This window comes from Castor canadensis, chromosome 10 (genome assembly GCF_047511655.1).
Source record: "Castor canadensis chromosome 10, mCasCan1.hap1v2, whole genome shotgun sequence".
Taxonomy (NCBI): domain Eukaryota; kingdom Metazoa; phylum Chordata; class Mammalia; order Rodentia; family Castoridae; genus Castor; species Castor canadensis.
Genome location: NC_133395.1, coordinates 111,413,900 through 111,441,493, shown reverse-complemented (window position 1 = coordinate 111,441,493; position 27,594 = coordinate 111,413,900). Strand labels below are relative to the sequence as shown.

Sequence of the window (27,594 nt, the reverse complement as noted above, 5' to 3'; positions counted from 1 at the left end):
AGAGAAGGGTGAGTTGAGACTGTTTTTCATTATAATCCTCTAAGTACTATTAGACTTTGTGTGTGTGCTGGGGGATTGAATCCAGGTTTTGCACATGGCAACATGTGCTCTACCACTGAGCCACACCCCTAGTCATAAGACTTTTTAAAGTGTATCTTACTTTGCCTATATATTTTGATAGTAAGTAACACTAATACCCTCTATTTGATTCCAAATGAATCTGGTCAAATATGAAGGCAATCACCGTATATACCTTGGATATAAGTCTGTAGAACTCAGCAATATTTGGAACTAGGACATTGTCCTCTACTATTAAGTGACAATGACTCAGTGAATCCCTGAGACTTTAGTATATGGCAATGGTTTCGAGTTTCCCTCACTAATCCAAATCCCATGAAATCATGAAAAACATACAAATGTAAGATAGGCTCTATTTAATTTCTTCCTAGGCCTTCTGCCAGATTCCCATCCTAGCTGCCTTGCCTAATGTTAATGTCCTGGCATGCAAATTCAGTCAGGACAGAAATGCTCAAACTACTAGGCAGTGAGGGTTTCAGGGGTTCACTTCAGCTGTGGAGGTATGCTAAGACCACAGTGGCCTAGAGTCAGTGGATTCCCTTCTGCCTTACATCCATTCTCTGTCATGTTTGAGTCCAGGGCCCAAGCCTTGAAAAAAGGACCTATTCTCAGTCCAGAGTGGACTGCTTGCTATACTGGCTCACTTCCCTGATGAGAACCAATTGAAATCTCTACCCCTGGAATTTCAATTTCCCTGCAGACTAATTCCCTTCCTAAGTAATACACTTATGTTCTATGTTCAAAGTTCCACATCCATCTACTAAATTTTATGCATTAGAAGGGTAGATTTTCTTATTCTTTCACTCTACCCTCTAAATTCCTTAGCATGCTAGACAAGTTCCAGAGTGAGTTTATAAGGAGACATCAATGGGGAGAAAAACCTTTATTTGCAAAATAACAAACATGAGCGAAGAAGAGGCATATGAGAACAGATTAAGATAGAAGAATCTTGGTGGAAGCGGAGAAGAAAGAGAATCTGGGAGAAAGAGCAGAGGCATTCTCATAGCCACAAACATGCTCAGTTGCTGGCATCTGACTCTGCTCTTTTCTCATGTTCCCTTGGGACTTCTTTCCTTGGCTCATAGTCTCACTGCTGGCCCCCTTTCCTTGTTTCACAGTACCAAAGTGCTCCCTCCCCCAAACCCAATGGAGGAGTGTTGCTTCGTACCTAATTGTGTTGGCAGCAACTACTCAGAAGCTGTTAATTGGATTTTTTGCAGCTCTTAGTGATTTTGACTCTCTTGGACTGCCAGGAGTGTCCCCTCCTGCCACCAGAGGACTCCGGCTTTTCTAATAAGGAAGGTCCCGGCCAATCAGTCCAAGAAGGGCCTGGATTTTCTGCCAGGCTAGTGTCTCTGCAGAATTGCTCCTGGGGGTGGAAGGTGCTGCTGCAGGATGGGATGTTACCTGAATTTTCAGTTATGTAGTCTGTGATGAAAGAAAGGTGGGGAAGGAAAACTCAGCCCTTTGTTTCTCCCAAGTGCAGGTTCTTAGGCTCCTCCCTAAGGAGGAACCAAGTTCTCCTGCCCCACCCCAGTTCTTAGACCAAACCATCCCTCCAGCCCTACCTACAAGTGAAGCAGAAGGTGAACACTCCTCACACTCCCATTTCTTGCTGTTGGATCTGAGAAATGAGCAGTCCCTATGCGTTCCATGGGATCCACATGTAGCACAGAGAACGAGGCGCCACCTCCTATGGGAAGTGCCAAGGGGGGATTTAGGGACAAGCAGAACACTACCTCCCACTGTGGGATGTTTGTTATGGTCCAGCCTCAGTTATGCTGAAGATTTCCCCAAGCATTTTTTTTTTTTAACTATACATTTCACCCATCACATATCTGAGGCTCAGAGAAGCTGAGTGTCGATCCCAGGATCCCACAGGCAGGCATAGCCCTTTACAAGATGGATTTGGAAAGAAATTGGCCTGAGTGTCTCTTCACTGAGCACAAGGAGCTGACCCTGCAGAGGATATCTATCCACTTGCACATGAATGAGTTAGGGGCTTGTCAAGAATGGGACTTAGCAATTGTGTTCACTCTGAGGTATGCTGACAAGAGTGAACTTATACTGAGAATGTGGCTGAAGTAGTAGAGTGCTTGCCTAGCAAGTCCTGAAGTCCTAAGTTCAAGCCTTAGTATCTCCCCCTCACCCCCCTCAAAAAAAGAGCCAACTTCTTGTTCCTACTGTGCCAACATCTAATTCTAAAATGGCACTAATGAGAACTTTTTAGCCAGGAGCGTCTCCCTACCCTTCATCCTCAAAGCTGTCTCTGCCTTGTTCATACAGACAGGTGGGGGCATCACAATGCTGATAGCGCTGATACAACTCTGAGAAAGCTCCTGGCTCAAGTTCCCAGGCAGCATCTCTGCAATGGGAGAAGAAACAGTGAGTGAGGAACACACAATCCACTCTGTCCACCAGAGAGGAACTGCGAAGAACCCAAGCTAAGCACAAGAGTTCAACAGGCAACCTGAACACTTCCAACAAGGCTAGACAAATAGCCAGGGTATGGGAGAGGCCTGAGGCAGGGTGAGTGGAACATCGGGGTTCCTTAGTTCCACTCTAGAATTAAGAACTCAATCCCCTAGAGAATTCTGACCCCAAAAGTACCCTATTTAGAACCATGTCTCCCACCCACTTTTTCCTCCCTTTTCTTTTGATAATTGAAGAGCACTCTCTCACCCTTCCCTCTTCACTGTCTATCAATACTTCTGCCACTCTCATTCTCTGAACTATCATCATACTCAACCCTTCTTTAAAAATCTAGCAACCCACTCCTTGGCTCGCTTCCTGTTTGTAGAGTTTCCTTTACCTGTCTGGAATATGAATTCCCATTCTTAGCATTTCTTGAGGAAACTCTTCTCTGTTGTTACACTGGGGACATTTGAAGAAATGCTTTGCTGACGTGTGGGCATATTTCTGTAAGAGAAACAAGGAAGAGCTTTGTGTTTGTAAAAACACTCCTGACCAGCTTCTTCTCAATTCAACTCTTACCCCATGGGGTTCAGGAAAAGCAGTTTGGGTGGGCAAGGGTGAGGGCTGCAAATCCAGGTGTCATGCTTGGGACCAAAATGCTTTCAAGAGAGTTCCCAGAAGTACCTTAGCTGTTATCTCTGGCTACAGGTCTTGGTAGTTTTGACTAAGTAGAGGTCAAGTGCCTGGATACATTCTCCTTTCTTTCATCCCAGTATTAGGGCTGATTTTGAGGCTCCTTGACTCATTCTGGGATAAGTCCATTTGCTCTAGCAATTCTGAGAATTTTGCTCAGCCTAAATCTTATCATGAATGAGCTCCTATGGGCCAAGAATGACTAGAGACCGGGCTGACTTTCTTCTCATTGACCAAAAGCAATCCTGCATATAGGCCTGCAGCATGGAGTGCCAAAGTTAAGACTATCTGAGCATTCCCAGGGTGCCCTGGTTCTAGGCAAACAACTAGGGCAATTGTAGAAGGTACCTCCAGGGCAGAGAAAGCCCCACCTGGATGCACTTGCGGTGGTAGATAGTATGACTACAACAAGGGCTCTGGATGTTCTCAACACTCGCTTGAGATAAGTCTTCACAACACAAGACACAGCTTTCCTCCCTTATGTTCCCCTGTTGGATGTTCTGTTTTGGGCGATGTTTTCCACAAAATGATCTGTGACAGGATAAACAGACTTGGTTTCTGGCTTGTCACTGATGCAGATTCCCAGCTGCCTGGCTTATGAAGGGCAGTCAGCCATCCATCCTAGTGCTCAGTGAACCTCCTCATTCAGGGAGAAGGAGAAGTAGGGTGAAGCACAGCCACATGTCTTCTCATGGCTGCTCTCCCACTGAGCAGAGCTCCCAGGACTGTCTCCACTGCCTCCCATTCCTGAAAGCCCCACTTAGTTCTGAGCAGCTGGCTAAGAACCCCAGCTGTTTGTAATTTAAGGAGGGGATGGGAAGCAAGAAGAAACTCCTGTGAAATCTCCAAGTCAAGACACTTTCCCATTATTGAACGAAGGGACAGATTTAATGGTGAATCAAAACAGGCCCGTGAGAACTGGGTTCTGATTACATCAAGTGGCTAAAGAGCAAGTTGCAAAAGGGCAGCCCAACTTTCCCCCTTCCTCACTCACTTGTACTCTCCAAAAAATTGTGAAAGGCAACCCCTTTCTTGGCCACAAGGCAGATGGAAGTTTCTGACACAATGATCCTTCTGACAGTTGATAGCAGCTCCCTTTTTCTTGCAAACAAAACAGATCTGAAAATGAGATCCCAGAGAGTGCTCAGTGACCTGAGAAAGACAGAGACATACACTACACTACAGCACATCATTCTAAGTAATGAAATACTGTGAAGCAACAGATGTGCCCTTTCCTCTGTGGTCCTGAAAGCTCCAGGGCACACTGAAGCTGAACTTCAAGCAGCACTATATTCAGTAAAGTTTTCTCAGGCTGCTGCACTTTCTCCTCATTTAGGATACTACATCACAGAGGAGAATGGGACTTAAGAGAAGGACAAGGGCTAGAGATAAAGCTCAGTGGAAGAATGCTTACTTAGCATGTGCAGACTCTGGATTTGATCCCTAGCACTGCAAAAATACACACACACACGAGAGAAAGGCCAGTTAGGAAATCCAAGAGTCCTTTGACTTCTAAATTAGTAATTAGAGAAAGAACATCAACAGGGACTTAGGTATTAAAAGAGGTCTACCCAGTTCAAGGGGTTCTAACCTTCCTAGAAGCCCGGGCTGCCTCCTTTTTGATGTCTTCAGGCAGGAATCCATGGAAACCTCTGTTGGATTGGCCCCTCTGAGGCAACTTGCTAGATAAGATCTGAGGGAGCAGTAGAACCAAGCTGTCAACACTGATGCTGTGAAATAGTGTAGTATGGTGAGGATGATTGGGGAAGAGAGCTAAGAAACAGTTTGGTGGAATATATTTACATTTACAGAGTAATTTATTTAATGAAAGTCCATGTAGCACTAGATTTTGGTTCTATAGATGTAGTACTCTTAAGCACTTTTCAAATATTAATTGGACAACCCAACTTTCTTTCTTCACTGGAGAGATGTGACTTGCTCAAAGCCACAGAGCTCCAGAACCTGTGCTCTCATGCACCTTTGTGCTATACTGCCTCTCACTTACTGAGGGATGCTGCTACTACTGTGTACTGAACACTGGGGAAGGAAACACTCCTCCTGTACCCACTCATTTTGTGCTCACCACAGCTCTGATATTGAAACTATTGTGACCCTTATCTTTCAGGCCACCGAGGTGCAGTGTGGCAAGGGATGTGACTAGGGTTACATGGCAAGGAGGAACAGAGATAGCATTTACTCTTGGGCCTAAAGAATCCACACTCTTACCCTTTCTGCTGTATTGCCCTTCAGTAAAGAATACTTTTCTCAGTAGTACAGGAAGGTAAATAATATTTTTTAAGTCTCCTGACTATATAAGTCTGTGTTATAAAAGGGAAGGAATTGCACTTTTCTTTTAAAGACACACTTTAAAAGGCCTTTTGTTTATTTGTTGGTTTTGTGTTTTTGAGACAGTGTCTTGCTATGTAGTCCATGCTGGCCTAAAACTCATAATCCTCTTGCATCTCACCCTCCAAAGTACTGGATTATAGGTGTATACCACCATACTTGATATAAAAGGGCCTTTTACTTCTAAAAATTTTCTAAAGCATGGTCTGGATTGGGAAATCAAGGAAAAAGAAGCAGCTGGGCATGGGCTACCTGTGATCCCAGCACTCTAGAGGTTGAGGCAGGAGAATTGAGAGTTTGAGGCCAGCCTAGAATATATTGAGAGGCCCTGTCTCAAACCAACCAACCAGCCAAACAAAAAACAAAAACAAAAGGAAGAAGATACTAGACTATTATGTAAGTTGGGAATATGTCATCACTTCAACTTCTACTGCAAGAATCTTCCAACAATATTGGGAAGGGTGGACTTCTTGCAGAATTTACATAAAGTGTAAGGAACTCAGATTTTTTTTTGAGACAGGTATTCCTAATTGTGCTTAAAACATAAATTTTAAGACGAATTATCTCAGGGATTTAGCATAATATGAATGATTTCTATTTAATTTACACTTTTAAGTATTATTCACATTTTCTATAATGACATATTATTTCTATAAACAGAAAAATCAGTGAAGATGAGAAATAAGCTGGGTGCTGGTGGCTCGAACCTTTAATCCTAGCCTCTCAGGAGGCAGTGATGAGTAGGATGGTGGTTCAAGGCCAGCCCGGGCAACAAAAGTGAGACCCTCTCTCGAAAATATTCAAAAGGGCTGGCAGAGTGGCTCAAGTGGTAGAGTGCCTGCCTAGCAAGCATGAAAACCTGAGTTCAAACCCCAGTGCCTCTCCCACCCCCAATCAGAAATAACCTAAATGCCCTTTAATAAGAATTTGTTTTAATACTCTCTGGCACACCCGTACCTGAAATACCAATTCGCTACTAAAAGAAAAAACTAGGTCTACATGTTCTATATGGGAAGATCTCCAAAATATATGAGAGAGAAAAAAAAAAGCCAAGATACAAAACGTTGTGTATAGTATGTTTATTTTTATGTTAAAAATATATATGCTTGTAAATGCATCAGAATTAATTAAGCCCTGATACCTGGTAGGACTTATAAGAAAGGAAAAAAAATTACAAATCAATATTTCTCATGAGCATAGATATAAAAGTCAAACAAAACATTAGCAAATTCAAGGACAATATATTATGACCAATAGGGTATATACCAGGAAGGGAAGATGAGTTTAACATTAAATAATCCAGTTGTCATAACAAACCACATTAACAAAATGAAAGAGAAAAATCAAGATCATCTCAATAAATTCAAAAAAGCATTTGACACAATTCAAACCACATTTAGTAAGTTAGGAGTAAAGGGAACTTCAATACGACAAAAAGCACCTATGAAGAAAACCTTACAGCTAACATCATATTTATAATGATGACAAACTAGATGCTGTCCACTAATGTTGGGAACAAGACTTAGATGACTACTTACATCACTTCTACTGAACATTAGGTTGAAAGTCCTACCCAGAATAAGGTAAGAAGAAATAAAAGACAAAAATTGGAAAAAAAAAAAAGTAGAACTGTCTTTATTCACACATGACATGACAATGTGAATCCTAAATAAATAAAAGCAACTACTTAACTAATAACAAGATTGCAGAATATAAAGTCAACATATAAAATTGCATTTCCATATTTCAACAATAAACTTGAAAATGAAAAGTCAAAATGCCATTTATAACAACATAACCTCAAAATATTTAGGAATATATTTAACAAAGGATGTGCAAGACCTCTTCACTAAAATGATAGAACAGATGAGACAGACTTTAAATGACTCAAAATAAACGGAGAAATACACCAACTCTCCCCAAATTGATCTGTAAATTCGAGGCACCAAATTACAATCCCAGTAGATTTTTTAAAAAGTAAAATTGATAAGCTTAAATATAAAATTTATAAGGAAAAAGAAATCCCAATAGTCAAAACAATCTTGGAAAAGATTGTAAAACTTACCATACTTAATATTAAGACACTGTAAGACCACAGTAATTAAGACAGTGAGGTACTGATGTATAAATCAATGACATAAATAGATCATTGAGATTCAAAGATATATGGTCAATTGATTTTGATAAAGGCACCTAGAAATTCAATGGGTAGGCTCAAATGGTCCTTTAGGATCATTTAGGACACACAAAAATCACTAATCATAAAAGAAAAAAATTATAAACATGACTTCATCAAAATTAAAAACTTATTCTTTGGAAAGACACAATTAAGAAAATGAAAAGGCAAGGCACAGATTAGGAGAAAATACAATACTATATTTGAAAAAGAATTTGTATCCAGAATATATAAACAACTCAACAATAAGACCTGTTTTTTAAATAGACAGAGTATTTGTACAGACACTTTGTAAAGGAAAATATGTGAATGCCAATAACCACATGAAAAGCTCAACATCTTATCAGAGAAGTGCAAATTAAAACCATAATGAGAAACCAATACACATCCGGCAGAATGGCTAAAATTAAAAAGATTGATGATACCAAGTTTTTGCAAGAAAATTGTGCAACTGGAACTCTCATAAATTGTTTGTGGGAGTGAAAAATGGTACAACCACTTTGGAAAATGACTTGGCAACTTCACATAAAGTTAAATACTTATTTAGCATACAATCAGTAATTCTACTCCTAGGCATCTGCCGAGAGAAATGAAAATATGTTCACAAAAAAGACTTATTACATGAATGTTCATAGCAGCTTTGCTCACACTGATCCCAAATGGAAACAATTCAAATGTCCACCACCAGAGAAAGAGATAAGCAAACTGGAACATATTCATGCAACAGAATACTACTGACAATAAAAGGGCACAAGCTACAACTATGGATGCATGGAACAACATGGATCAGTCTCTAAAACATTGTGTTGGGAGAAAAAAGCCAGATGTGAAAGAGTATAAACAATGTATATGAAGTTAAAGAATAAGCAAAAATAATCTACAAATCATAGCAGTGATTATCTCTGGTGGGATCGATTAGATGAGGGAAATCTTATTCGATGGTAATAGTGATTACACTGGGATATACATTTATTGAAACCCACCTAACTGTACGCTTAAAATTGGTTCATTTTATGCTATGCAAATTATACCTTGTAGAAAAGAATACTGGGAAAAATAACTAGAAGGACATCTCAACAACTGTTGAAAGCATTTGTTTCTTAGGAGAGTGAAAGATAGGGAATACTGTTTGAGGAAGAGGTTTTTTTTGTACATACTTTATACTATCAGGATTTTATAAACATGTATGTATATATTTTTTTTAAAAAACGATTTAAAAAGAAAAATCTATTAAGAAACAGGGCTATAAATTTGAGGCTGGATACAAAAATAGTCTGGATAGCAAAAGCTCAAGACATTCAAAGCAAAGGAGGCCTTATACTCACAAGACAGAAATAATGCACGCTGAGATTGTCTTTCTGAAGAAATTCTCCTAATTTTTCAGGATCCCCAGGTTCTCGAAGGCATAGCCGGCAAACTAGAAGAGTGAACATAAAGAATTAGGAGAGGGGGTACAGAGCACTTGCCTAGCAAGTACAAAACCATGGGTTCAAACCCCAATACTGCCAAAAAAATTTATAGGCCTGGCTCAACTTGGCCCTTAAGAATGGAAAAGGAGGCTGGTGGAGTGGCTCATTAGTAAGAATACCTGCTTAGCAAGTGTGAGGCCCTGAATTCAAATACTAGTGCTGCCAAAAAAAAAAAAGACTAACCATCTAAGTACAGGAAGGAATACTGACTTACAAAGGGATTATGTCCGGATAAACCCTTTATAATTTTGAAAAGCTGCAAATACATTAAATATAGGTATTATATATAATGCAGGTATAATACACACACACACATATCAGAGATTAGCAACACGGTGTACTATTGGTTGTTTCCCCTCATTATTGTGTGGCTGACTGGGAGCTGTGTCTTGCTGCTGCTACTTAGCGTTGTGAAAGAATATTGTACCACATATTGCTAGTTTGGGAAAAGATCAAAATCCAAAACTTGACATATGGTTTCTACTAAATACAGATCACTTTTGTACCACTATAAAGTTTGAAAATTGTAAGTCAAACCATTGTAAATCAAGGATCATCTGTATTGGGAAGAGGGTCATTTTGGCAAGGAGGAAGATTAGGATGAGATCTTATTTGGTATGTTAGGCCTTGATATAATTTTAGTCACACTGAAGGAGTTGGCTGCAACTAATCATTTCATATTTTTTGGTATCAAGTGGTTTTAATTTCTTGTTTCTTAAACTTCAAACATGAAAATTTAAAACTATAGACCCTGAGTTCTTCAAGATTATAGACTCTGGGAAAAAAGTGGAGTTGACAGTGAGAGAAGCAAGTTTACTGCCCTACACAGGTGGCCTTCTTTGCTAAGGTCTGGAGGTGGTAGCTCAACACAACCTCATCTTTCTTACCAGGTCCTGAAGATGGCTTCCTTTGTGTTACCCTCCTAGTCTTGGCAGGTTTTCTACAAGAGAAAAAAGTCTTTGAGGATAATCCTTAAAAAATAACTCTTAACATTTCCCTTAAAATGTCATTCATATATCTGATGAAGGACCAAAATAGCTAAAGGCTAAAATATCAGTTTCCTTTCATATTCCATATGTTTTTGAAAGCACAAAGTATACCTACCACATTATTTGAGGATATGGGTTAGAGTACAGGTTAAGTAATCTTTTTGTAACCATCTTTCTGTCCCTGTGCCTGTATTGCCTGTATGACTAAATCTCAGGTGTACCACCTTCCCAAAGCACATTAAAGTGATACAGAGTTGACTGAGCATTTCCCATTGGTAGGCATTATATTTGGTATTAGTTCAGTGAATGTACAGAACACTCTACAAAGTGAGTGCTATTATTATGTACATTTTCCCAGTCACATAGTTAGCAAGAGACAGAGCAAGGATATGGAATGAGGTAGTAAAGTTCCAGAGCCAACACTCTGTTCCTATGGATAGTCTGGGAAGATAGGAAGAGCAGCTTCTAGGGGCCACTGGTATGTGCTTTCCCACTGTCCAACACCAGCCTGAGATGACACCAAAGGGAGCAAAAATGCAGCATGTACCATTGGCCATTGGACAATTTCTCCCAACTCTCTCATGTTGCCTACTCTACCTCAATCTTTGGCATGCCTTCTTCTTTTCTTTTACAGTCTTCATTCGATGCTGCCTCTCTCTCCTATCTTGAATTCTTCTCTACTATTATGGGGACAATACAGGTTGTTCAGCTATAAATATAAACAGGGCTTGGTCAGCAATTTTTTCTTGCCATACTGGGGATTGAACTCAGGGCCTTGTGCTTGCTAGGCAAGCACTTTGCCACTTGAGTCAAAAGTCAGCATATTGTTGGTCAGCAATTTAATTCTACATTTGGTCATCACGTTCCACAAAGTCAAGTCAACAATATACCTCACCTCCCAACTCATGTTATACAATAAAAAGGATATCCGGTATTAATGCTAGGAATAGTCAATAATTATTAAATTGTGCCAATAACTGTTCTAGGCACTTTGTGTGTTAACACACAAAAACCCCATGCAGTAGGTACAATTACTCCCATTTTCAAGATGAGAAGACTGAGGCACAAAGAGGTAAATATTTTGCCCAAGGTCAGAGTTAGTGATTTTGGTGGGATTTGTACTCCAGTAGCCTGGCTCAAGAGACCAACATCAACTTCCATGTTATATTGCTACCACAGAGCAGTATAAGACTAGGAACCATTGCTTGGCTTAAATAGTTCTTTGTGCCTAATAAATGCATGAGACACAGTCAGGAAAAAAGGCACCTTGTGCAAGTGTGGGCACCTTAATTTTACCTAGGTAAAGCTAGATAAGGTAGCTAGCTAGCTCTTTCATAGAAAGAAAGAGCCTGTGAGATCTTAGCTAACTAAAAGCAACTCCCTCTAGAAAGACAAGAAATAACAATGACCACTTCCTTAGCTCCTATCACTTTTTTTTGTTTTAAACCAAACTCAGATATCCTCTGGGGCTTGGTGTCTCCCTAACCTCTGTCTAGATCTGGACAGAATAAAATGCTCAAAAGTGGAGAAGACACCTTGCCATTTCTCCAATGTCCGCAGATTACAAAATTAACAGTTTTCACTGTCAATGGGTAAATCCCTGAGAGAGAATGAGGACAAAAGAAATCACATCCACCCTATGAAGGAAGGACTAGGTCTAGTCAGAGGAGCGAGGACAGCATTTCTCAGGAGGGGTGCCAGGTGAATCGTTTCCTCCAGGGACATACACTCCAGTGCCCACAGCCTTGGAACTAGGCCAGGGATCATGAATCACTTTAGGGATTTTTCACCTATTCTGCATGAATACGTCTAGTAAGGTCAGGAGCCAGTTAGAGAACCAAGTCTAGCCGGCCCTCCCATTCTTGCTGCGTGCTCCATCTCCTCTTCCAAGCCATGAGATGCAGTTTCAGCAGGTGGCATCTGTTGCCTACTTACTCAACAGAAGCGCTTGCACAGGCTGGAGGAGGAGAGAGAAGCGCACGCTAATTTTGCGGTTCCCTTTGGGGACACAATATAGCTGACAACTGAGCAGTTGGGGCTATCCCGACCATCTTGCAATAGAAATAAACCTTGAAATTTCAGATCTTTGCATCGCTGGACCACGACGTTCCTTGAGTAGGATTCTGGACACACTGGTAGTTACAAGACGCAACAATCTTCAAAACATTTGAGGGACGTGGCAAATGCGGGCTTCCACAAGCTGCACAGTCCGTGATTTCCTAACCCGGCGGATGTCTCCCTCGAAACGCTTACCAAGTTGTTTCACTGGATAAGTGCTGGGTAAATGCTTGCTGGAAAAAAAAAACAAAACAACAAAACCTAAAAATAAATTAACGTGTTCGGTCCCGCCGCCGCCGCAAGAATAAACAATGATTTATTTGGAAAATACGTGTTGGGGTGGCCACAACTGTGCTCCGGGGTAACAGCCGGAGAAGGGGCTCAAGGAGCATCCCGCGGATGCCAGACCAGGCTCATGGCGCGCCTGCCGGAAGGCTGGTGCAGGGCCGGGCCGGGCCGGAGGTCGCTTTCGCCGCTAGCTCCTCTCGGTAGCGCACCGGCTGCCGCTCCCGACCGGGGCTGCCCACCCAGCTGTCCTTGAGGGCGCCTCTGTCCAGGAGCTTTATACGTTGTCAAAGGCCGTGGCAGCTACTTCACGGGCGGCTGCCCCGCGCGGTGACTCCGCCGGCAAAGGAGGCGAACGCGCAAGCAGGGGCACGGTCACGAGAACTGCCGCCCGCGGGCACCTCAGCGGAGCAGACAGTTAGAGAGCTGGACCAGTAACGGCCGCGCGCTAACGGCCGCGCGCTTGCCCCGCCCTCCTCCGCGCCCGCGCGCCTGCCCCCTTGAGCGCGTGCCCACTTCCGAGTGCGTGCCCGCCTGTGCAGTTTGGCAAGCGGAAGACTGAGCCTCTGGGCGGGGCGGTCGCGCAGTGGTGACGTACTACTCCCGGCGCGGGAGGGTGACGTGACAGGGCCCGTTGTCTGTGTGTGGGGCTGAGGGGCCCCGGGAGCGGTAGGGGCTCCCGGCGGGGGCGGCGGGGTGGGGGTCGGAAGGGCCTGGACATGGCGCTGAGGGGCCGCTCCGCGGGAAGATGAATAAGGGCTGGCTGGAGCTGGAGAGCGACCCGGGTGAGGAGGGGGCTGGGCGGGCCGGGGGCTGGGAGGCCGGTTGGGCCTGGGACGCGCCTGCCTAACTCTCCCCATCCCTTTCGCCTCTCTTGTCCCAACCAGGCCTCTTCACCCTCCTGGTGGAAGATTTCGGTAAGAGTCTTTCTTGCCCGCCGAACCGGGGCTGTGGGGGGCTTCATCTCTGCGCCCTCGCTGTAGGGCCAGAGGCTGCCCTTCCCGTTCTCTTTCCTTTTGTGATCGCAGGTGTCAAAGGGGTACAGGTGGAGGAGATCTATGACCTTCAGAGCAAATGCCAGGGGTGAGTGGCTGGGCCGCCGCTTACACCCAGCGGGCTGGGGCCACACCTGGGAAGAAATGCTCCCAAGGAGAGCAGTATCAAGAAACCCAACTTGTAAAATGTCACTTAAGGAAGCATCTCTCCTTCTGGGTGCCTGCTTAACCACGCTGTGTTTTGTTTTCTCCCAGTCTTCCCTCAGCGCTGCGTCCCGTTACTAGTGCTTCCCTCCCCCAACTCTAGCCACCCTTGGGGGTACAGTTCAGCTGCCTTTTCTGGTTTTGCAGCAGGAAGCCCCAGGTCGCACAATACTTTTTGTGCAACTGCGTAATTCATTACTTACATGCCTATGTGTGCTGTGCCTTTGACAAAGGTCGTCCTGTATTGATTGGTGGGTGTAATAAAGCCCCTCCCAAGGTACCCAAATTCTGGGACTTGTCCTGGTGATCTGTAGAATAGGGGTATAGAGGGACTGCTGTAGTGACTGAACCAGGAAGTTTGCTTTCATTTCCTGGAAAAGAAGGACATGTTGTGGGTGTTCATGTGCTTCCCTGGTTTTATTGGGACTCAGGCACTCTCACTTGGGGTCCACAAGTGAGAGTGCTTAAATTCTTCTTCAGTTTTTGTTCTTGCCTTACTTTGTGTTCCTGCCCTGCTCTGTCCTACATATGGTATCAGTACTAGCCTTTCTTCTCTTACCCAGAGCCACAGACTTCATAAAGAGAATGTGAGCTCCTGGAGCACTGCAGCCAGAAACTCATGCTTGACTCTGCCTTTGACAGGTGTCTGGGGTGTGAGGGCTCAGGGCCACGTTGGATACAGTATTGGGAAGAAGCCAAGGGAGAGGTGGGATCATGACAAGAGCACCCCAGTGATGACACAGTGCAAAAGAATAGGGGAGAAAGAAGGGGATGCAGATTGTCTTCTGTCTCTTAATTCTCCAGCCCTGTGTATGGATTCATCTTCCTGTTCAAATGGATCGAAGAACGCAGGTCCCGTCGCAAGGTTTCTACCTTGGTGGATGATACCTCCGTGATTGATGATGATATTGTGAATAATATGTTCTTTGCTCACCAGGTCTGCTGGGCTTTGTGCTTGTTTGGAGGGTGGGATGCTGGCACTTTTTTTGGTTTGGGATGTGGAAATAAGGAATGCAGGAGAAGGAGATAGCCAGATACTGAGGGTGGTGGTTACAGAAACTCCTTGCCAGAAAGAACCTAGCTCCTGTTCATTAAAGGGAACACCTTACGGTAGGTTGATGTCTTGGTCCACTGTCCATGTTCCCAGATGCTGCGTATCTATTTAGTTAATGTTAAATGAACAAACACAGGGCAAAGATGAGGGTAGCTGATGAGGGTTGTTGTTCAGATAGAACTCCCTGTCTTGATCCCCATGGACTTGGGGGAGCTTGGAGTGAAGGGTGCTATGTGTGGGTGACTATCATTGGTTTCACAGCTGATACCCAACTCTTGTGCCACTCATGCCTTGCTGAGCGTGCTCCTGAACTGCAGCAATGTGGACCTGGGGCCCACCTTGAGTCGAATGAAGGATTTTACCAAAGGTTTCAGCCCTGAGGTAAGCTGCCGTGCCTCATCCTGGCTCACTCCTAGCTGGCTAGATGTGATCCTCAGGGCCGTTGGTAATGCCACCACATGTATTTGGTATTACTTCGTTGGTACTTTTTCAAAAGCCATTAATGTTACATTTGACTTATAAGTAATTATGTAAGGCAACTAGTTTTAGGCTCAGCTGTTAGGAAAGGAGATAGACATAGGAAGGAAGAGACTTAAGCCATGCCATGTCAGAACCTTTTCTTGCTGTCAGGTTGGGTTGCTCCCCAGTGTCTACTCATTACTGTGCAAGACAGCCATCTCTTTGGGAGTCAAGAGCTCTCTTTTACACCCACCAACACAGTTCAGCTGTGCTGCTTCAGATTCCTGGAATGCCTCCAGGCCTGTTCTCTGGAACATCCTTCCCCTACCCCCATCAGAAGGCCACCTGAGAAGCTTTTCTGATGTGGCCTATTTTCTCCCTAGAGCAAAGGATATGCAATTGGCAATGCCCCAGAGTTGGCCAAGGCACATAATAGCCATGCCAGGTATGTGGGAGCTAATGTGGGGTGGGGTTGGGAGAGTAATTTTTTAGAGACCTGACTTTGTCCTTCCCCAGGCCAGAGCCACGTCACCTCCCTGAGAAGCAGAATGGTCTTAGTGCAGTGCGGACCATGGAGGCATTCCACTTTGTCAGCTATGTGCCCATCACAGGACGGCTCTTTGAACTTGATGGGCTGAAGGTCTACCCCATTGACCATGGTAAGCGCCCTGAAGTAGGGGCCTGTGGGTTTCTCTGTTTACCTCCTGGGTATCTGGTACTCAGGTCTTCAGGTGCTTGGGACCCAGTGGCAGGGGTTGGTTAGGTATTGAGGACATCTAACTCTGGTCAGGATTTCACCTTACACTGTATTACCTGAACAACTCATGATTCTCTGGCTCAGCTACATTTCTCTGTCTTCTTCCCACTCCTGGCCTGCCCAAATTCAGGGTTTCCCACCTGCTGGTTTCACATCTTGGTCTTTCCTAGGGCCCTGGGGGGAGGATGAAGAGTGGACAGACAAAGCCCGGCGGGTCATCATGGAGCGTATCGGCCTCGCCACTGCAGGGTAAGGGTCCTGACTGCTCTGCTCTATCCTCCTGGAGCTATGCACTCTTTGTGAAGGACACAGAGAGCCCAGGTGATTTGTAAATTGCAAGGGCATGTGGTAAATCTGGTTAGATCAGGCTTAGTTCTTGATCTGTCATCTCCTTGCCCTGTTTACAGTTTGGGCTGCCTGTGGCCTATTCTGAACTGGGCTGGGGGGTAGGGCAGGCATTAGTGGAGCCCTGGGTAGCCCAGGCATGCTGGTTCACTTCCTGACAGACCCCTTACACAGCTTAGGGGAAGGTACCAGCTCAGGTTTCTGCTCTGCATGGCTAGTTGCTGCTCATCTGTTCGGGTGGGGCCTATACTTATGGCTGCAGGTGTGCTGTGGGGAGCCCTGCCAAGATATCTACTTCAACCTGATGGTGGGGCTGGGGCGGGAGCTGCTCTCATGGCCACGGCTGTGACTGCAGGGAGCCCTACCACGACATCCGCTTCAACCTGATGGCAGTGGTACCTGACCGCAGGATCAAGTATGAGGCCAGGCTGCATGTGCTGAAGGTGAACCGTCAGACAGTACTGGAGGCTCTGCAGCAGGTAGGTGCTCCTCCTGCCTAGCCAACTTTGCCTTTCCTCCACTGCAACATGTGTCTCTGATATTCAAATCATATGCTTTTGTGGACTCATGCTTCAACTAACCACTCCTTTCCTTTACTTCCTTCATGGGAAAGAATGGAACATGGGGTGGGAAGGGAGAATAGCTTTTAAAAGGAAATTGTGGTTTGGCCTTTTTGTTTCCCTGTTAATGTGTGAGTGAATGTGTAGGACCAAGGCCATTGTGCTGTCCCTTTGCTGTGGAGGCCTGGCTCTAACCTCTCTCCTCTGAGTCTTGGATTCTGTTTTCAGCTGATTAGAGTAACACAACCTGAGCTGATTCAGACCCACAAGTCTCAAGAGTCACAGCTGCCTGAGGAGTCCAAGCCAGCCAGCGGCAAGTCCCCCCTTGTGCTGGAGGCAGGCAGGACCCCAGCGGCCTCTGAGGGCACCCACACAGGTATTGGGGGAACTTGGGATCTTTCATGGGTCTCAGAGCCATCCTCCATAGCTTGATTTGGGAGGCCCACGCAATACAAGTCTTTTTCTCTTGAGGTATGTGGGGAGTGGTACAGAAGCTCCTACGGGAGGCCTGAAATCCTAGTGCCTACTGCTCTCCCTCTCAGACATAGTGGGAGAGTGTTTCTTTGCCTAAAGGTACATGAAAAGGGCTGCCATTATGTCAAGTTCCTGAGGTTTCTGTAGTGTATCCTCCCTTTCTTGTTTTCTCTAGAGGCCTCTTCCTGCTTCCCTCTTTTTTTCCATTTCATTCTCCAGTCTGGCTATGGGACCATTACTTAGAGTTTGCGCACTCCCATCCTGTCAGCTGACTCAGCTGTTCTATGGGAAGGGAGGAAGAACAGTTTTGTTATAGGATTGGGAAGACTGTGGGCATTTCTTGAGGATCCAACTGAAGGTCCTGCCTATACTCCTTGCCCTGTCTCAGACGGTGTGGAGGAGGTGGCTGGTTCATGCCCACAAGCTCCAACCCACAGTCCTCCCAGCAAACCCAAGCTGGTGGTGAAGCCTCCAGGGAGCAGCCTCAATGGGGTTCCCCCCAACCCCACCCCCATTGTCCAGCGGCTGCCGGCCTTTCTAGACAATCACAACTATGCCAAGTCCCCCATGCAGGTAAGCTGGGAGTGCCCTGGCAGGATTTCCTCTCAGAGGTCACAGTGGCAGTTCACCATGTGGTTCTTTGGTGTTCATCCTCTGCCTGGGCCTGAATGGCAGATTCCTCTGATACTCAGGGGCCTCACAGTAGCAGAGGCTTAAGGAAGCAGGGAGAGCTTCTTGGACTTTAAATCCAATCACATGGCTCTGGGGTTAAATGTTTAGGGTATACACCTTGGCACAGCTCTATGGGTTGGGTTCTGCTGGCAAAATAAAGGCATGTGTCAGGGTGCTCTGTTTCTCTTAGAAGCCCTCCATAAACTTCTGTGTAGTATCAGTGTGTGGCAGCCTCCCAGGGAGCCAAAGGAAGCACCTGGAAGTGCTCAGTGGACTCAGCCTGGATGGCCACGTTGCTTTTCTCCCTGGCTGTGAGTGCTAATGCCCAGTGTGGGGAAGTAGCTCCTTCTTAAGACTGCCCTTGTTTTCTGCCTCAGGAGGAGGAAGACCTGGCAGCAGGTGTGGGCCGAAGTCGTGTTCCAGTCCGCCCACCCCAGCAATACTCGGATGATGAGGATGACTATGAGGATGATGAGGAAGATGACGTGCAGAACACCAATTTTGCCATCAGGTCAGCTTTGGCTCTGTAAGGCTAACAGACTCTTGTGCCTTAGATCCTTTTTAGAATATTCTCCACATGGGAGAATGCCCTTCAGCAGATAACATTGGGCATTACAGAAGCAGTGCCTTGGGTGGCTGGCTTGAAGTAGCTGATCCCAGGTCTCCAAGAAGTTTTTGGTGGGCTTGGGGGCGAGCTGAGTACATAAGCATATATCAAGGCATGTTCCTACTGGAGGTGATCTTTTAGCTGGACTTCAATCAATTGTGGCAAGAGGACAGGTTGAAGATGCAAGGGTGAGGGAGGCAGCTTTACTGGAAAATATGACATTGGCAGAAGGCCAAGGATGAGCCAGCTGGAGTAGAGGAGGTATGACAGCCTAGTGCCATGCATAGCATGGCTGGGTTAAGCTGCTTGGACCAAGTGTAAGGAGCTTCAGGGTCGGTCCCTGAAGGCTAGGATGTGTTCAAGGGGTTATGGGCACTTCTGGGTGTGGTCACCTGGCCCATTCCCTCTGCTCCTTTTCTTGGGCCCCACAGATACAAGCGGAAAGGGACAGGGAAGCCAGGGTCATTGAGCAGTTCTGCAGAGGGGCAGCTGTCAGTGCTACAGCCCAACACCATCAACGTCTTGGCTGAGAAGCTCCAAGAGTCCCAGAAAGACCTCTCACTTCCTCTGTCCATCAAGACTAGCAGTGGGACTGGGAGTCCAGCTGTGGCAGTGCCCACACACTCACAGCCCTCACCCACCCCCAGCAATGAGAGCACAGACACTGCCTCTGAGATTGGCAGTGCTTTCAACTCACCTTTGCGCTCACCTATCCGCTCAGCCAACCCAACACGGCCCTCAAGCCCTGTCACCTCCCACATCTCCAAGGTGCTTTTTGGAGAGGATGATAGCCTGCTACGTGTTGACTGTATACGCTACAATCGTGCTGTCCGTGACCTGGGTCCTATCATCAGTACAGGCCTACTACACCTTGCTGAGGATGGTGTGCTGAGTCCCCTGGCACTGACAGGTGGGCCTTGGGCTGCTCACTGACCAGATGCAGCAGTGAGCCCCAGGAGGGGTGCTGGGAGGGGGGAGGTAGCCAAGTAACCACAAATGTCCTGTACTCTGATGTGTCTTTTCATGCCGTCTCCCAGAGAGTGGAAAGGGTTCCTCACCTTCCATCAGACTGAGCCAAGTCAACCAGGGATCCAGCAGCCTAGAGGAGAAGGAGGTGGTAGAAGCCACAGATAGCAGAGAGAAGACTGGGTTGTTCAGGCCCAGTGAGCCCTTGAGTGGGGAGAAGTACTCACCTAAGGTGAGCTTCCTTTGTGACTTTCTTTTCCAATCCTGGCAGAGGGAAGAGCCTGAGTCCCTGCTGCCCCGGTATGGGATTTTTGATTAGAATTTTGGTCTGAAGGTTGGTGGCTGGGGCCAGGTGCCAGGAAGCCTTTCTGGGTTGGGTGATGGCAGGGACCTCAGTAGGCCCCATGGACTGGCTACTCACCCTTGCTTCTAGCTGATCTGGGTAGTAGAGCTTCAGTACCAGCCAGGCCCTTTAGGTGCAATGCTGGATTTTGGCAGGAACTGCTGGCATTGCTAAAGTGTGTGGAGGCTGAGATTGCAAACTATGAAGCTTGCCTCAAGGAGGAGGTGGAGAAGAGGAAGAAATTCAAGGTGGGTTCTCTCTCCACTGCCTGCTTCCCTCCTACTACTGCTGAGCTCAGCTGTTCTGGGGAGATCGAACTGTGACACCCCCACCCTTCCTTTCCTCCAGATTGATGACCAGAGAAGGACCCATAACTATGACGAGTTTATTTGCACCTTCATCTCCATGCTGGCTCAGGAAGGTGAGGAGGTTTACTGCTGCATCTTAATTGGGACACGCTACAGAGGGTCATGTCCCTCAGGTCCTCCTTCAGAACTCTCCTGAGGTTTGAGTAGACTGTGGGGCATAGGGAGAAACATTAGAGCCTCAGACTTGGCCTGACACTGTGGCCAATTGATTGGGTGGCTGTTGGGCAACCTGCCACCTGCTCAAGGGTCTCTGCCTTCTGCAGGCATGCTGGCCAACCTGGTGGAGCAGAACATCTCTGTGAGGCGGCGTCAAGGGGTCAGCATTGGCCGGCTTCATAAGCAGCGGAAGCCTGACCGGCGGAAACGCTCTCGCCCCTACAAAGCCAAGCGCCAGTGAGGGCTGCTAATCCTGACTGTAGCCTGCTCTTGCCGTGAGGCCCTAACCAGGGCCCCTCTCTGCCCTGTTCCCTCTTTTCCCAGTATTACTAAATAGTTCCAGCTGGAGCCCAGGTCCTGGGAGTGGGAACCAGGTCACTGTCCCTTTATCATGCCCTGGGATCTGGCTGAAGGCAGGTCAGCCCCATAGTGCTCAGGAAGCAGCAGCTGGAGTTGGGCCACAGCGAGGTGCTGTGGCTTCCTCCACAGCCGGCTGTGGAGTGGCAGGACCTGGCCCTGTTGCCTGGGCAGAATATATATTTTACCTATCAGAGACGTCTATTTTTCTCGGCTCCAACCTATCTTGCCACTGTATTAAAGTGGCTGGCTTCCCAACTCTGCTTTCTCTCTTAGCAGCTGTCATCCTGGTGGGGCCAGGTCTCTGAATCACACCAGGATCACAACTGTAGGGTTCTAGCTGGGAGCCTCAATGGGCATTGAGCCTTGCTGCTCTAGCCTTAGTTGGCAGCCTGTCCTTGTTGTGAGGAAGCCAGGCCTACTTTCTTCATTCCTTTTGGGAGAGCGCCAAACTCAGGGACCTGGCTGCTGGGCTGGAATAGGTATTGTGTGTCCCAGTGAGAATGGTATGAACAGCTTACTGGGGTCCCACAGCCTAGCCGAGAGAAGTGTTCAAACTTGTGTGGTGGCCTGTAAACTGCCCTAGTTCTAGCCAGGCTTGTTGAGACTACTGTCCACAGCAAGGCTCTGGGGCTCTTTGCCTTCAGTGTTAGTGTTGTGGCCCTGGCTATGGGCCTACTTTGGGCTCCTAGTCTCTGTCCCTGGAGCCTGGGGCTCAGAGGAGCCTCTGCCCAGCCCCTCAGTATTACCATGTCTCCCTCCTCTTAGGGATAGCAGAGACGGCTGCTTGCAGGAAGCTGGTACCACTCAGCTTTTCCTGCTGTGCTGGCTTCTTCAGCCTCTGCAAGGTACTCAGGGTGGGGAAAAGCAGGATCAAGATAACCGTTGGAACCCTTGTGTTCCCAGAGGGCTCAATGCCAAGGGGTAATGGGCTCAGTACCGCCTGAGCTCAGGCCCCAAATGTAGCCCTGTGGCCTCTGCTGGATGGCTTTGAAGGTGATCCAAACAGGCCCCTTATCTGTACATACTGACTAGGGGGGACTGGCAGGTGTGGCAGCTGCCTCTGGGCTGAGCACGGCCTGAACCCCCGGCTCCTGTAAATACTGGATCCGTGAATGAATAAAACCGCTAAGAAGTGATCCCTCCTGTGGTTGCTGGCCTAAGGTCTGCAGGTTAGGCTGTGATGGGAGTGAGGGAGCTAGACCTCCTGGGCCCAAGGCCCTATGACAAGAGAGCTGGACTATTATACTTTCCTGGGGTGTCTGAGCCAGAGATCCTTGGGACGCTAATCTGTCTGGGTGGGGGTCTGGGAGTGTCTTCCATTGGGCTGTGGACAAGGTACACTGTGGGGAGAGGGCTTGGCTTCCACCTGATTGGTGGCTTTGCACCAGAGGTGCTGGGGCTTTGGGTTGAGGAGACAGGGCTGCCTCTAGTCCTGCCTGGTACAGTTTCTGGAGGAACACAGAGATCTGGGAGAGCACATGTCTCATTCCTTATATTAGGACACATACAGCAGGCCAAAGCTGTCTCTGCTGCTTTCTTCCTTATTGACCATGTTCTTTGCTGAGGCTGCTGTGGCTTCTCACCACTATACTAGCAATAGGTCCTACAGAGAGGGTCTCATGCAGGCAGCTAAGGCACAGCTGGACTAAGTGAAAAAACTGACTTTAATGGCTCTCTCTGACTCTTCCCAAGTCTAGTAGTCCAAGGCACAGATGAGGGCTACACCACGCTTTATCCAGTGTCGCTGAGGCTGGTTGGTGGGGATCTCCACAGCAATGACATAGTTGGTGGAGTGGCCTGTGGTAGATAGTGTTCCTGGAGCAGACAAAAAGTACAGGGGGAGTTAAGTTGTGCTCTGTCACCTCTATAGCAGGCATGGGATAGGGGCAGTGAATTTCAGCTGGGGACAAGAGGAGCCCTAGTCCAAAAGGAAGCCTCCCTGGTGAGTGGGTCTGGTCAAGGCTCAGGCCTTTCCAGGGTTACTACATTGGGGATTGAAGATGGGGTAGGAGAGTTTGCCACTGCTCATTCCCTGACAGATCCAGCCCAGGCTCATCCCCTTTCTGGACCTCAGTTACTCCTCTGAAACCCCTGTGGCAAGTGGGACTCATAGGCTCCCAGGACCCAAGAGAGAAAAGCAGGCAGGAGCTTGGCCCCTGGGTGTTCACTTGCCTGCTGTTAGCCTGGCTCTACCTCTGTTGGCCTCTCTGTTCAGCTCACCCCAGTCAGTCTAACTGACTTGGGATGGGCTAAGTGGGCTAGGTCAGTCCTGGGTCCCCACCTGTAGTGTAGACTCCCTGCCCTGGTCCCCATACCAGCACGGGTTAGTGTCTTGTAGATGGGACACAGGTAGAAGTCCTGGCTCTGGGCCTTGCGGTTTGGCATTGGCAAGAGCCAGATAACAGCCATCTCTGTGTACAGCTCCTTGGGCCGAGATTCAGCCAACTGGAAGGCCACTGGATCCCAGCGGGCCCCTTCCAGGAATAGTCCGTGGATATAGCACCCCTCTTTGGGCCTTTTCTTAAGCTCTGATGGTGCCAGGGCCATCACCTGTAGTGGGCACACAGACACACCCACACCAAGACCCACAATCTGTGTTAGGATTTTGGTCAGGAGAGACTCCATCCTGAGAGCTGTTGCCCAAAGTCACCCACCATTGTAGCTAGTGACCTGCAATCTGTGAACTTCCCTAGGGTTCCTGGTCTCTCCTGGCCTGGGTTTCCCACCCTCCTGCTTAGGGTTGCCCCAACTGCCAGGCAGCTATGGTTGCAGTGCTCCTCCTGCCTGAGCTATACCCCGGCCCGTCACTTGACCTGGCCCTGGTTGTGCCCAGACCTTGAAATCAAAGGAGATAGTGTCGATAGAGATGATAAACTTTCGGGCAAAGTTCTGCAGAGTGCCTGTCAGGAAAGCCTGAGGGAAGAAGAAGCCACTGATCCAGAAGACAGCTGGGATGCCGTTTTGGATCCAGCCATGCACAAAATCCAGACGCTGTAGCAGGTCCATGACCCATGAGGCTAGTGGCTTGAGTGATGGGTAGGCCTTGGCATTCCAGAGCTCAGGTACAGTGTTGTTGTACAGGCTGGCAGCCATCAGCTCTAGCTGGGAGGACATTACCACCAGCCCCTTGAGTGCATTGAGCATGTCTTTCAGTGTCTGTGTGATCACCTGTAGCAGCCGGTTGTACCTGTGGGGCCAGTGGCAAGCAAGTAGGCAGTGGGCTGGGGTTGTGTGGCAGTATCTGTACTCTCCAATTCAGGGACATAGACAGAAAAGGGATAGTAGAACATAAAGACTGAGAGCAGAGCTGGGTTAGGCAGCCTGGGTACAAATCCTAGCTCTGGCCTTTAGTAAATAGGTGACCTGCAATAGTTACTTAACTTTTTGGGAGCCTCAGTTTATTTATAAAATGGAGTCATAAACAAGCAGCTTAGTAAGAAGAGTTGTTTGGCACTTGGTATGACATCTGGCCCACAGTACTCTTATTACTATAGCACAGTGGCCACTGACTAGGGGTAGGGGTGTGGCAGGGGGAATTACCTAATGACCTCTTGTACCAGCACTGTGTTCATTGATTCCTCATACAGCACGGGGTACTTGGTGATCACCTTTTGCAAGTTGATAGGCTCAGGTACTTGCAGCAGAATGTTCTGGGCCACATTCTCTACTATCTGCAGGGGCAAAGACATTGGAGGACAGGGCTGGCTTCCCTGAACCCCTGCAGGCTTCCACATGCAGAGTCCATCATTCTGCTGTTACCAGGAAAAATGGTGGAGCTTGGTTTTGCCCAGCCCTCGGCCCCTTTTCCTTGCTACTACCTACCTCTTCCCTACCCTGGCCACCCACAGAGGATGATTTGGGCTGTAGCTGGATGATGGCACTGAGCAGGGCAAAAGTCTCATTCTGGGCAAAGGTGATGTTGGCGTTGTCGTGTAGGCCGAAGATCTCGGGCATATCATTGAGTGGGAGGCCCTTGATATAGGAGAGGTAGCCCTAGGAGGCAGGAACACCAACACTAAAGGCCCTGTCTTGCTCTATCCCAGCCTTCAGAGTCACCCTCTTTTTGAGTACATCCCATTTGTCACCCTAGTAATAACCCTTAAGCATCTTCCTGTTTGTTCTCAGGACTGCATGGCTTTTTGGGGCTGTGTCCTGCAGTCTTTGCTTCCTTCCCAGCCCCTTTCTCATGGCTATCCAGCTCCCTGCTCCTCCAGGCAGCTGCTCAAACCTGACATGCTCTCCCCACCTCAGGCCCTTTGCACTGGTGTCCACCCAGCCCAGCCTCAGCTCAGGACTTCACACACACTTCAGCAGAAATATCGTCCTGCCAGGCATGATGGCCCAAGCCTATAATCCTAGCTACTCCGGAGATGGAGATCAGGAGGATCAAGGTTCAAGGCAGCGTGGGCAAAAAGTTTGCAAGACCCCATCTCAACCAATAGCTGGATGAGGTAATGCATACCCGTCATCTTAGCTACAAGGGGAAGTACAAATAGTTGTATCCTGGCCCAGGTCAGCCTGGGCATGAAGTGAGACCCTATCTCAAAAATAACTAACACAAGCCAGGTGCCTGTGGCTCATGCCTGTAATTCTAGGCACTCAGGAGGCAGAGATCAGGAAGATCACGGTTCGAAGCCAGCCTGGGCAAATAGTTCCACGAGACCTTACCTTGAAAAACCCTTCACAAAATAAGGATGGTGGAGTGGCTCAAGGAGAAGGCCCTAAGTTCAAGCCCCAGTACCGCAAAAAGAAAAGGAAAAAAAAAAAAAGACTGGTGGAGTAGCTCAAATGATAGAGTACTTTTCTAGCAAGTGTGAAGTCCTGAGTTCAACCCCCAGTACTGAAATGGGGCAGGGGAAAAGGAAAGAAAGAAAAGAAGAAAAAAAAGATCATGTCCTCAGGGAGCCCTCCTTGACTGCAGGGCCTTGGTTGGTCACTGCACTGAGTAGTTACACATAAGCAGCCAAGGTGAGGTTTACCTCTCTCACCGAACCTGTTCTCTAGTGGCATAGACTGATGGTGCCTCCCTCACCATGGGCTGGATTCCTCAATGAAAAGGAGCACCAAGTTGTCTAATGGCATCCCAGAACTCCTGCCTAACAGGCCCTTTCTGACTCAGCTCCCTGGGAGTGGCCTCACATTGAGATCATAGGTGGGTTGGATCTGGTGGTAAACGCCAGAGGCACTATAGCTGTGCTCAGGGGAGAGCACAGCTGGGTTGTAGAAGTCTTCTAGGATGTTCATGACACAGCGGCGGTCCCAGTCATCTGTGACTCGGCCCCCATAGTTGATCTCCCCAGCTGTGTACTTGAGGACCTACAGGGTGGGTGGGTGAGAAGTGCCCATTGGTACCCAAGCCACTGACCCCGCTACCCTCCAGCCTGTCCCTGGCCCACCTTGTAGGGGATATCATCATATTCATCAAGGAACATCTTGAGCTGGCTTATGCAGATGCGCAGGTCTCCATCTGTGAACTCATAGGGGATGTTGAAGCCCAGGGGCCCGAACTTACGACGCTCCAGTGCATTCCCATGGAACAGGCATAGAGACAGCAGCAGGGATTTGAACTCCATCACCTGTGGGAGGTATAGGGGCAGGAGGAATTAGGAATAAGTATAGAAGCAGATAGGAGGGTGTGTGCCAAGTGTGCATCACCTTGTTACAGGAGAGGAGGAAATCGTCATTGAGGCTGTTGTAGGACTTTAGCAGGTTGGCCTTGACACCACGTGGTGGCTCAATGGTCATCTTTGAGCCATTTTGCAGGATGGATACTGGGAACTTGTTGCTAGGAAGGCTGGTGAGCCACAGGCGGAAGTCCCGGTGTACCTGGTGGCCACAGCTCCTCATGAGCATTGAGACCCAAGCCCAAGGGCCCTCCTACCCAGGTCCCTTAGCATACCCTCTGCCTGACTACCCCAGGGTAGGCTAGGAAAGGCTGCATGAACAGCTAGTTAAGAATATGGACTTTGTTAAGTCCCAGGGTCACCAGTCTGCTGGATGAGGCTGGGCAAGTCACTAGGCCCCTGAGACCTAGTAACCTGGGGGGCGATTGAGAAGATTAATCTAGATGTGGCATGGTATATATGTCAGCTACTGGGCATTTGCTCTGTGCCCGGAGCTGAATGCTTCTCGGGATTATCTCTTTAGTCCTGAGTGGATGACTTATTAGTCCCTTTGCAGAGCAGGACCCAGTGGGTATGTGGTGGCCAGCATGGCACACCTTGTCAGGGTTGATGTGCTCAATGAGGCGCTCCAGCGCTGGCATCCAGCTTGGTGCCAGGTGACAGTTCTGGAAGAAGACCCACTTGCCCCTCTCTATGGAGCTGTGCATCATGGCTTCTGCCCGAGGGCCCTGTGAGGAAGGAGCACTGAGCAGTGAGAGACAGCTGCCCATCCCCTCAGCCTACTCCCTTTCTCTCTGCCTAACTCTTACCTGACCCTGGCCCAGGGAGATGGCAGAGAGCTTCTTAGAGAACTTCATCTCTTCAGCAAACTTGTAGAGGTCAGCAGCGGGGTCTGTGCCAGGTGACAGCACAAAGATGAGGGGTGTGGTGGAGTTTGAGTCTTTGAACACTACTGACAGGTTGGCTGTCTGCAAGGACAGGGGGAGATGCTGTGATCACCTGGGGCTGATGAGAAACAGGGCCTAGGGAAAGGGAAGGGGATTCTGGGCCCCCAGAGAGGTCTCAGAGGGGCTTCCTGGTGAGGCCTGGAACCTCCCAGATCCTTTGGGGCTGGGTAGGAGTTCTGACCTGGTCAAGGCTA

The 27,594-nt window shown here is 47.7% G+C and overlaps 3 protein-coding genes across 4 annotated transcripts in view; 1 reads left to right on the top strand and 2 right to left on the bottom strand.

The window, feature by feature from the left end:
• Nucleotides 1–1,365: 1,365 nt before the first annotated feature.
• Nucleotides 1,366–13,030, bottom strand: Phf7 (PHD finger protein 7). Its single transcript, XM_074043875.1, has 11 exons — nucleotides 12,236–13,030; nucleotides 10,764–10,875; nucleotides 10,065–10,117; nucleotides 9,034–9,125; nucleotides 4,778–4,879; nucleotides 4,181–4,305; nucleotides 3,558–3,717; nucleotides 2,891–2,997; nucleotides 2,327–2,443; nucleotides 1,651–1,771; nucleotides 1,366–1,506 (listed from the first exon to the last, which is right to left on the bottom strand). Exons 2-11 carry the CDS (start codon nucleotides 10,805–10,807, stop codon nucleotides 1,498–1,500), a joined length of 930 nt encoding a protein of 309 aa, XP_073899976.1. The 5' UTR covers nucleotides 10,808–10,875; nucleotides 12,236–13,030; the 3' UTR covers nucleotides 1,366–1,497.
• Nucleotides 13,031–13,148: 118 nt separating this feature from the next.
• Bap1 (BRCA1 associated deubiquitinase 1) lies at nucleotides 13,149–21,965 on the top strand. Of its 2 annotated transcripts, XM_020173080.2 has the most exons (17): nucleotides 13,152–13,294; nucleotides 13,397–13,426; nucleotides 13,538–13,592; nucleotides 14,513–14,645; nucleotides 15,024–15,143; nucleotides 15,605–15,666; nucleotides 15,738–15,880; nucleotides 16,149–16,227; nucleotides 16,679–16,802; nucleotides 17,112–17,259; nucleotides 17,746–17,930; nucleotides 18,407–18,540; nucleotides 19,068–19,546; nucleotides 19,674–19,834; nucleotides 20,101–20,193; nucleotides 20,294–20,366; nucleotides 20,577–21,965. In XM_020173080.2, exons 1-17 carry the CDS (start codon nucleotides 13,258–13,260, stop codon nucleotides 20,708–20,710), a joined length of 2,190 nt encoding a protein of 729 aa, XP_020028669.1. In that variant the 5' UTR covers nucleotides 13,152–13,257; the 3' UTR covers nucleotides 20,711–21,965. The 2 variants fall into 2 exon arrangements, with proteins under 2 accessions (XP_020028667.1, XP_020028669.1); XM_020173078.2 differs by having other exon boundaries at nucleotides 13,149–13,294; nucleotides 13,397–13,592.
• Nucleotides 21,966–22,449: 484 nt separating this feature from the next.
• Nucleotides 22,450–27,594, bottom strand: part of Dnah1 (dynein axonemal heavy chain 1) — a 63,351-nt gene continuing 58,206 nt past the window's right edge. The window contains 10 exon segments of the mRNA XM_074043876.1: nucleotides 22,450–22,644; nucleotides 23,145–23,379; nucleotides 23,665–24,016; nucleotides 24,370–24,500; nucleotides 24,652–24,822; nucleotides 25,969–26,145; nucleotides 26,226–26,405; nucleotides 26,485–26,655; nucleotides 27,050–27,181; nucleotides 27,263–27,417. Coding sequence (XP_073899977.1) covers nucleotides 22,523–22,644; nucleotides 23,145–23,379; nucleotides 23,665–24,016; nucleotides 24,370–24,500; nucleotides 24,652–24,822; nucleotides 25,969–26,145; nucleotides 26,226–26,405; nucleotides 26,485–26,655; nucleotides 27,050–27,181; nucleotides 27,263–27,417 — 1,826 coding nt within the window. The 3' untranslated portion in view covers nucleotides 22,450–22,522.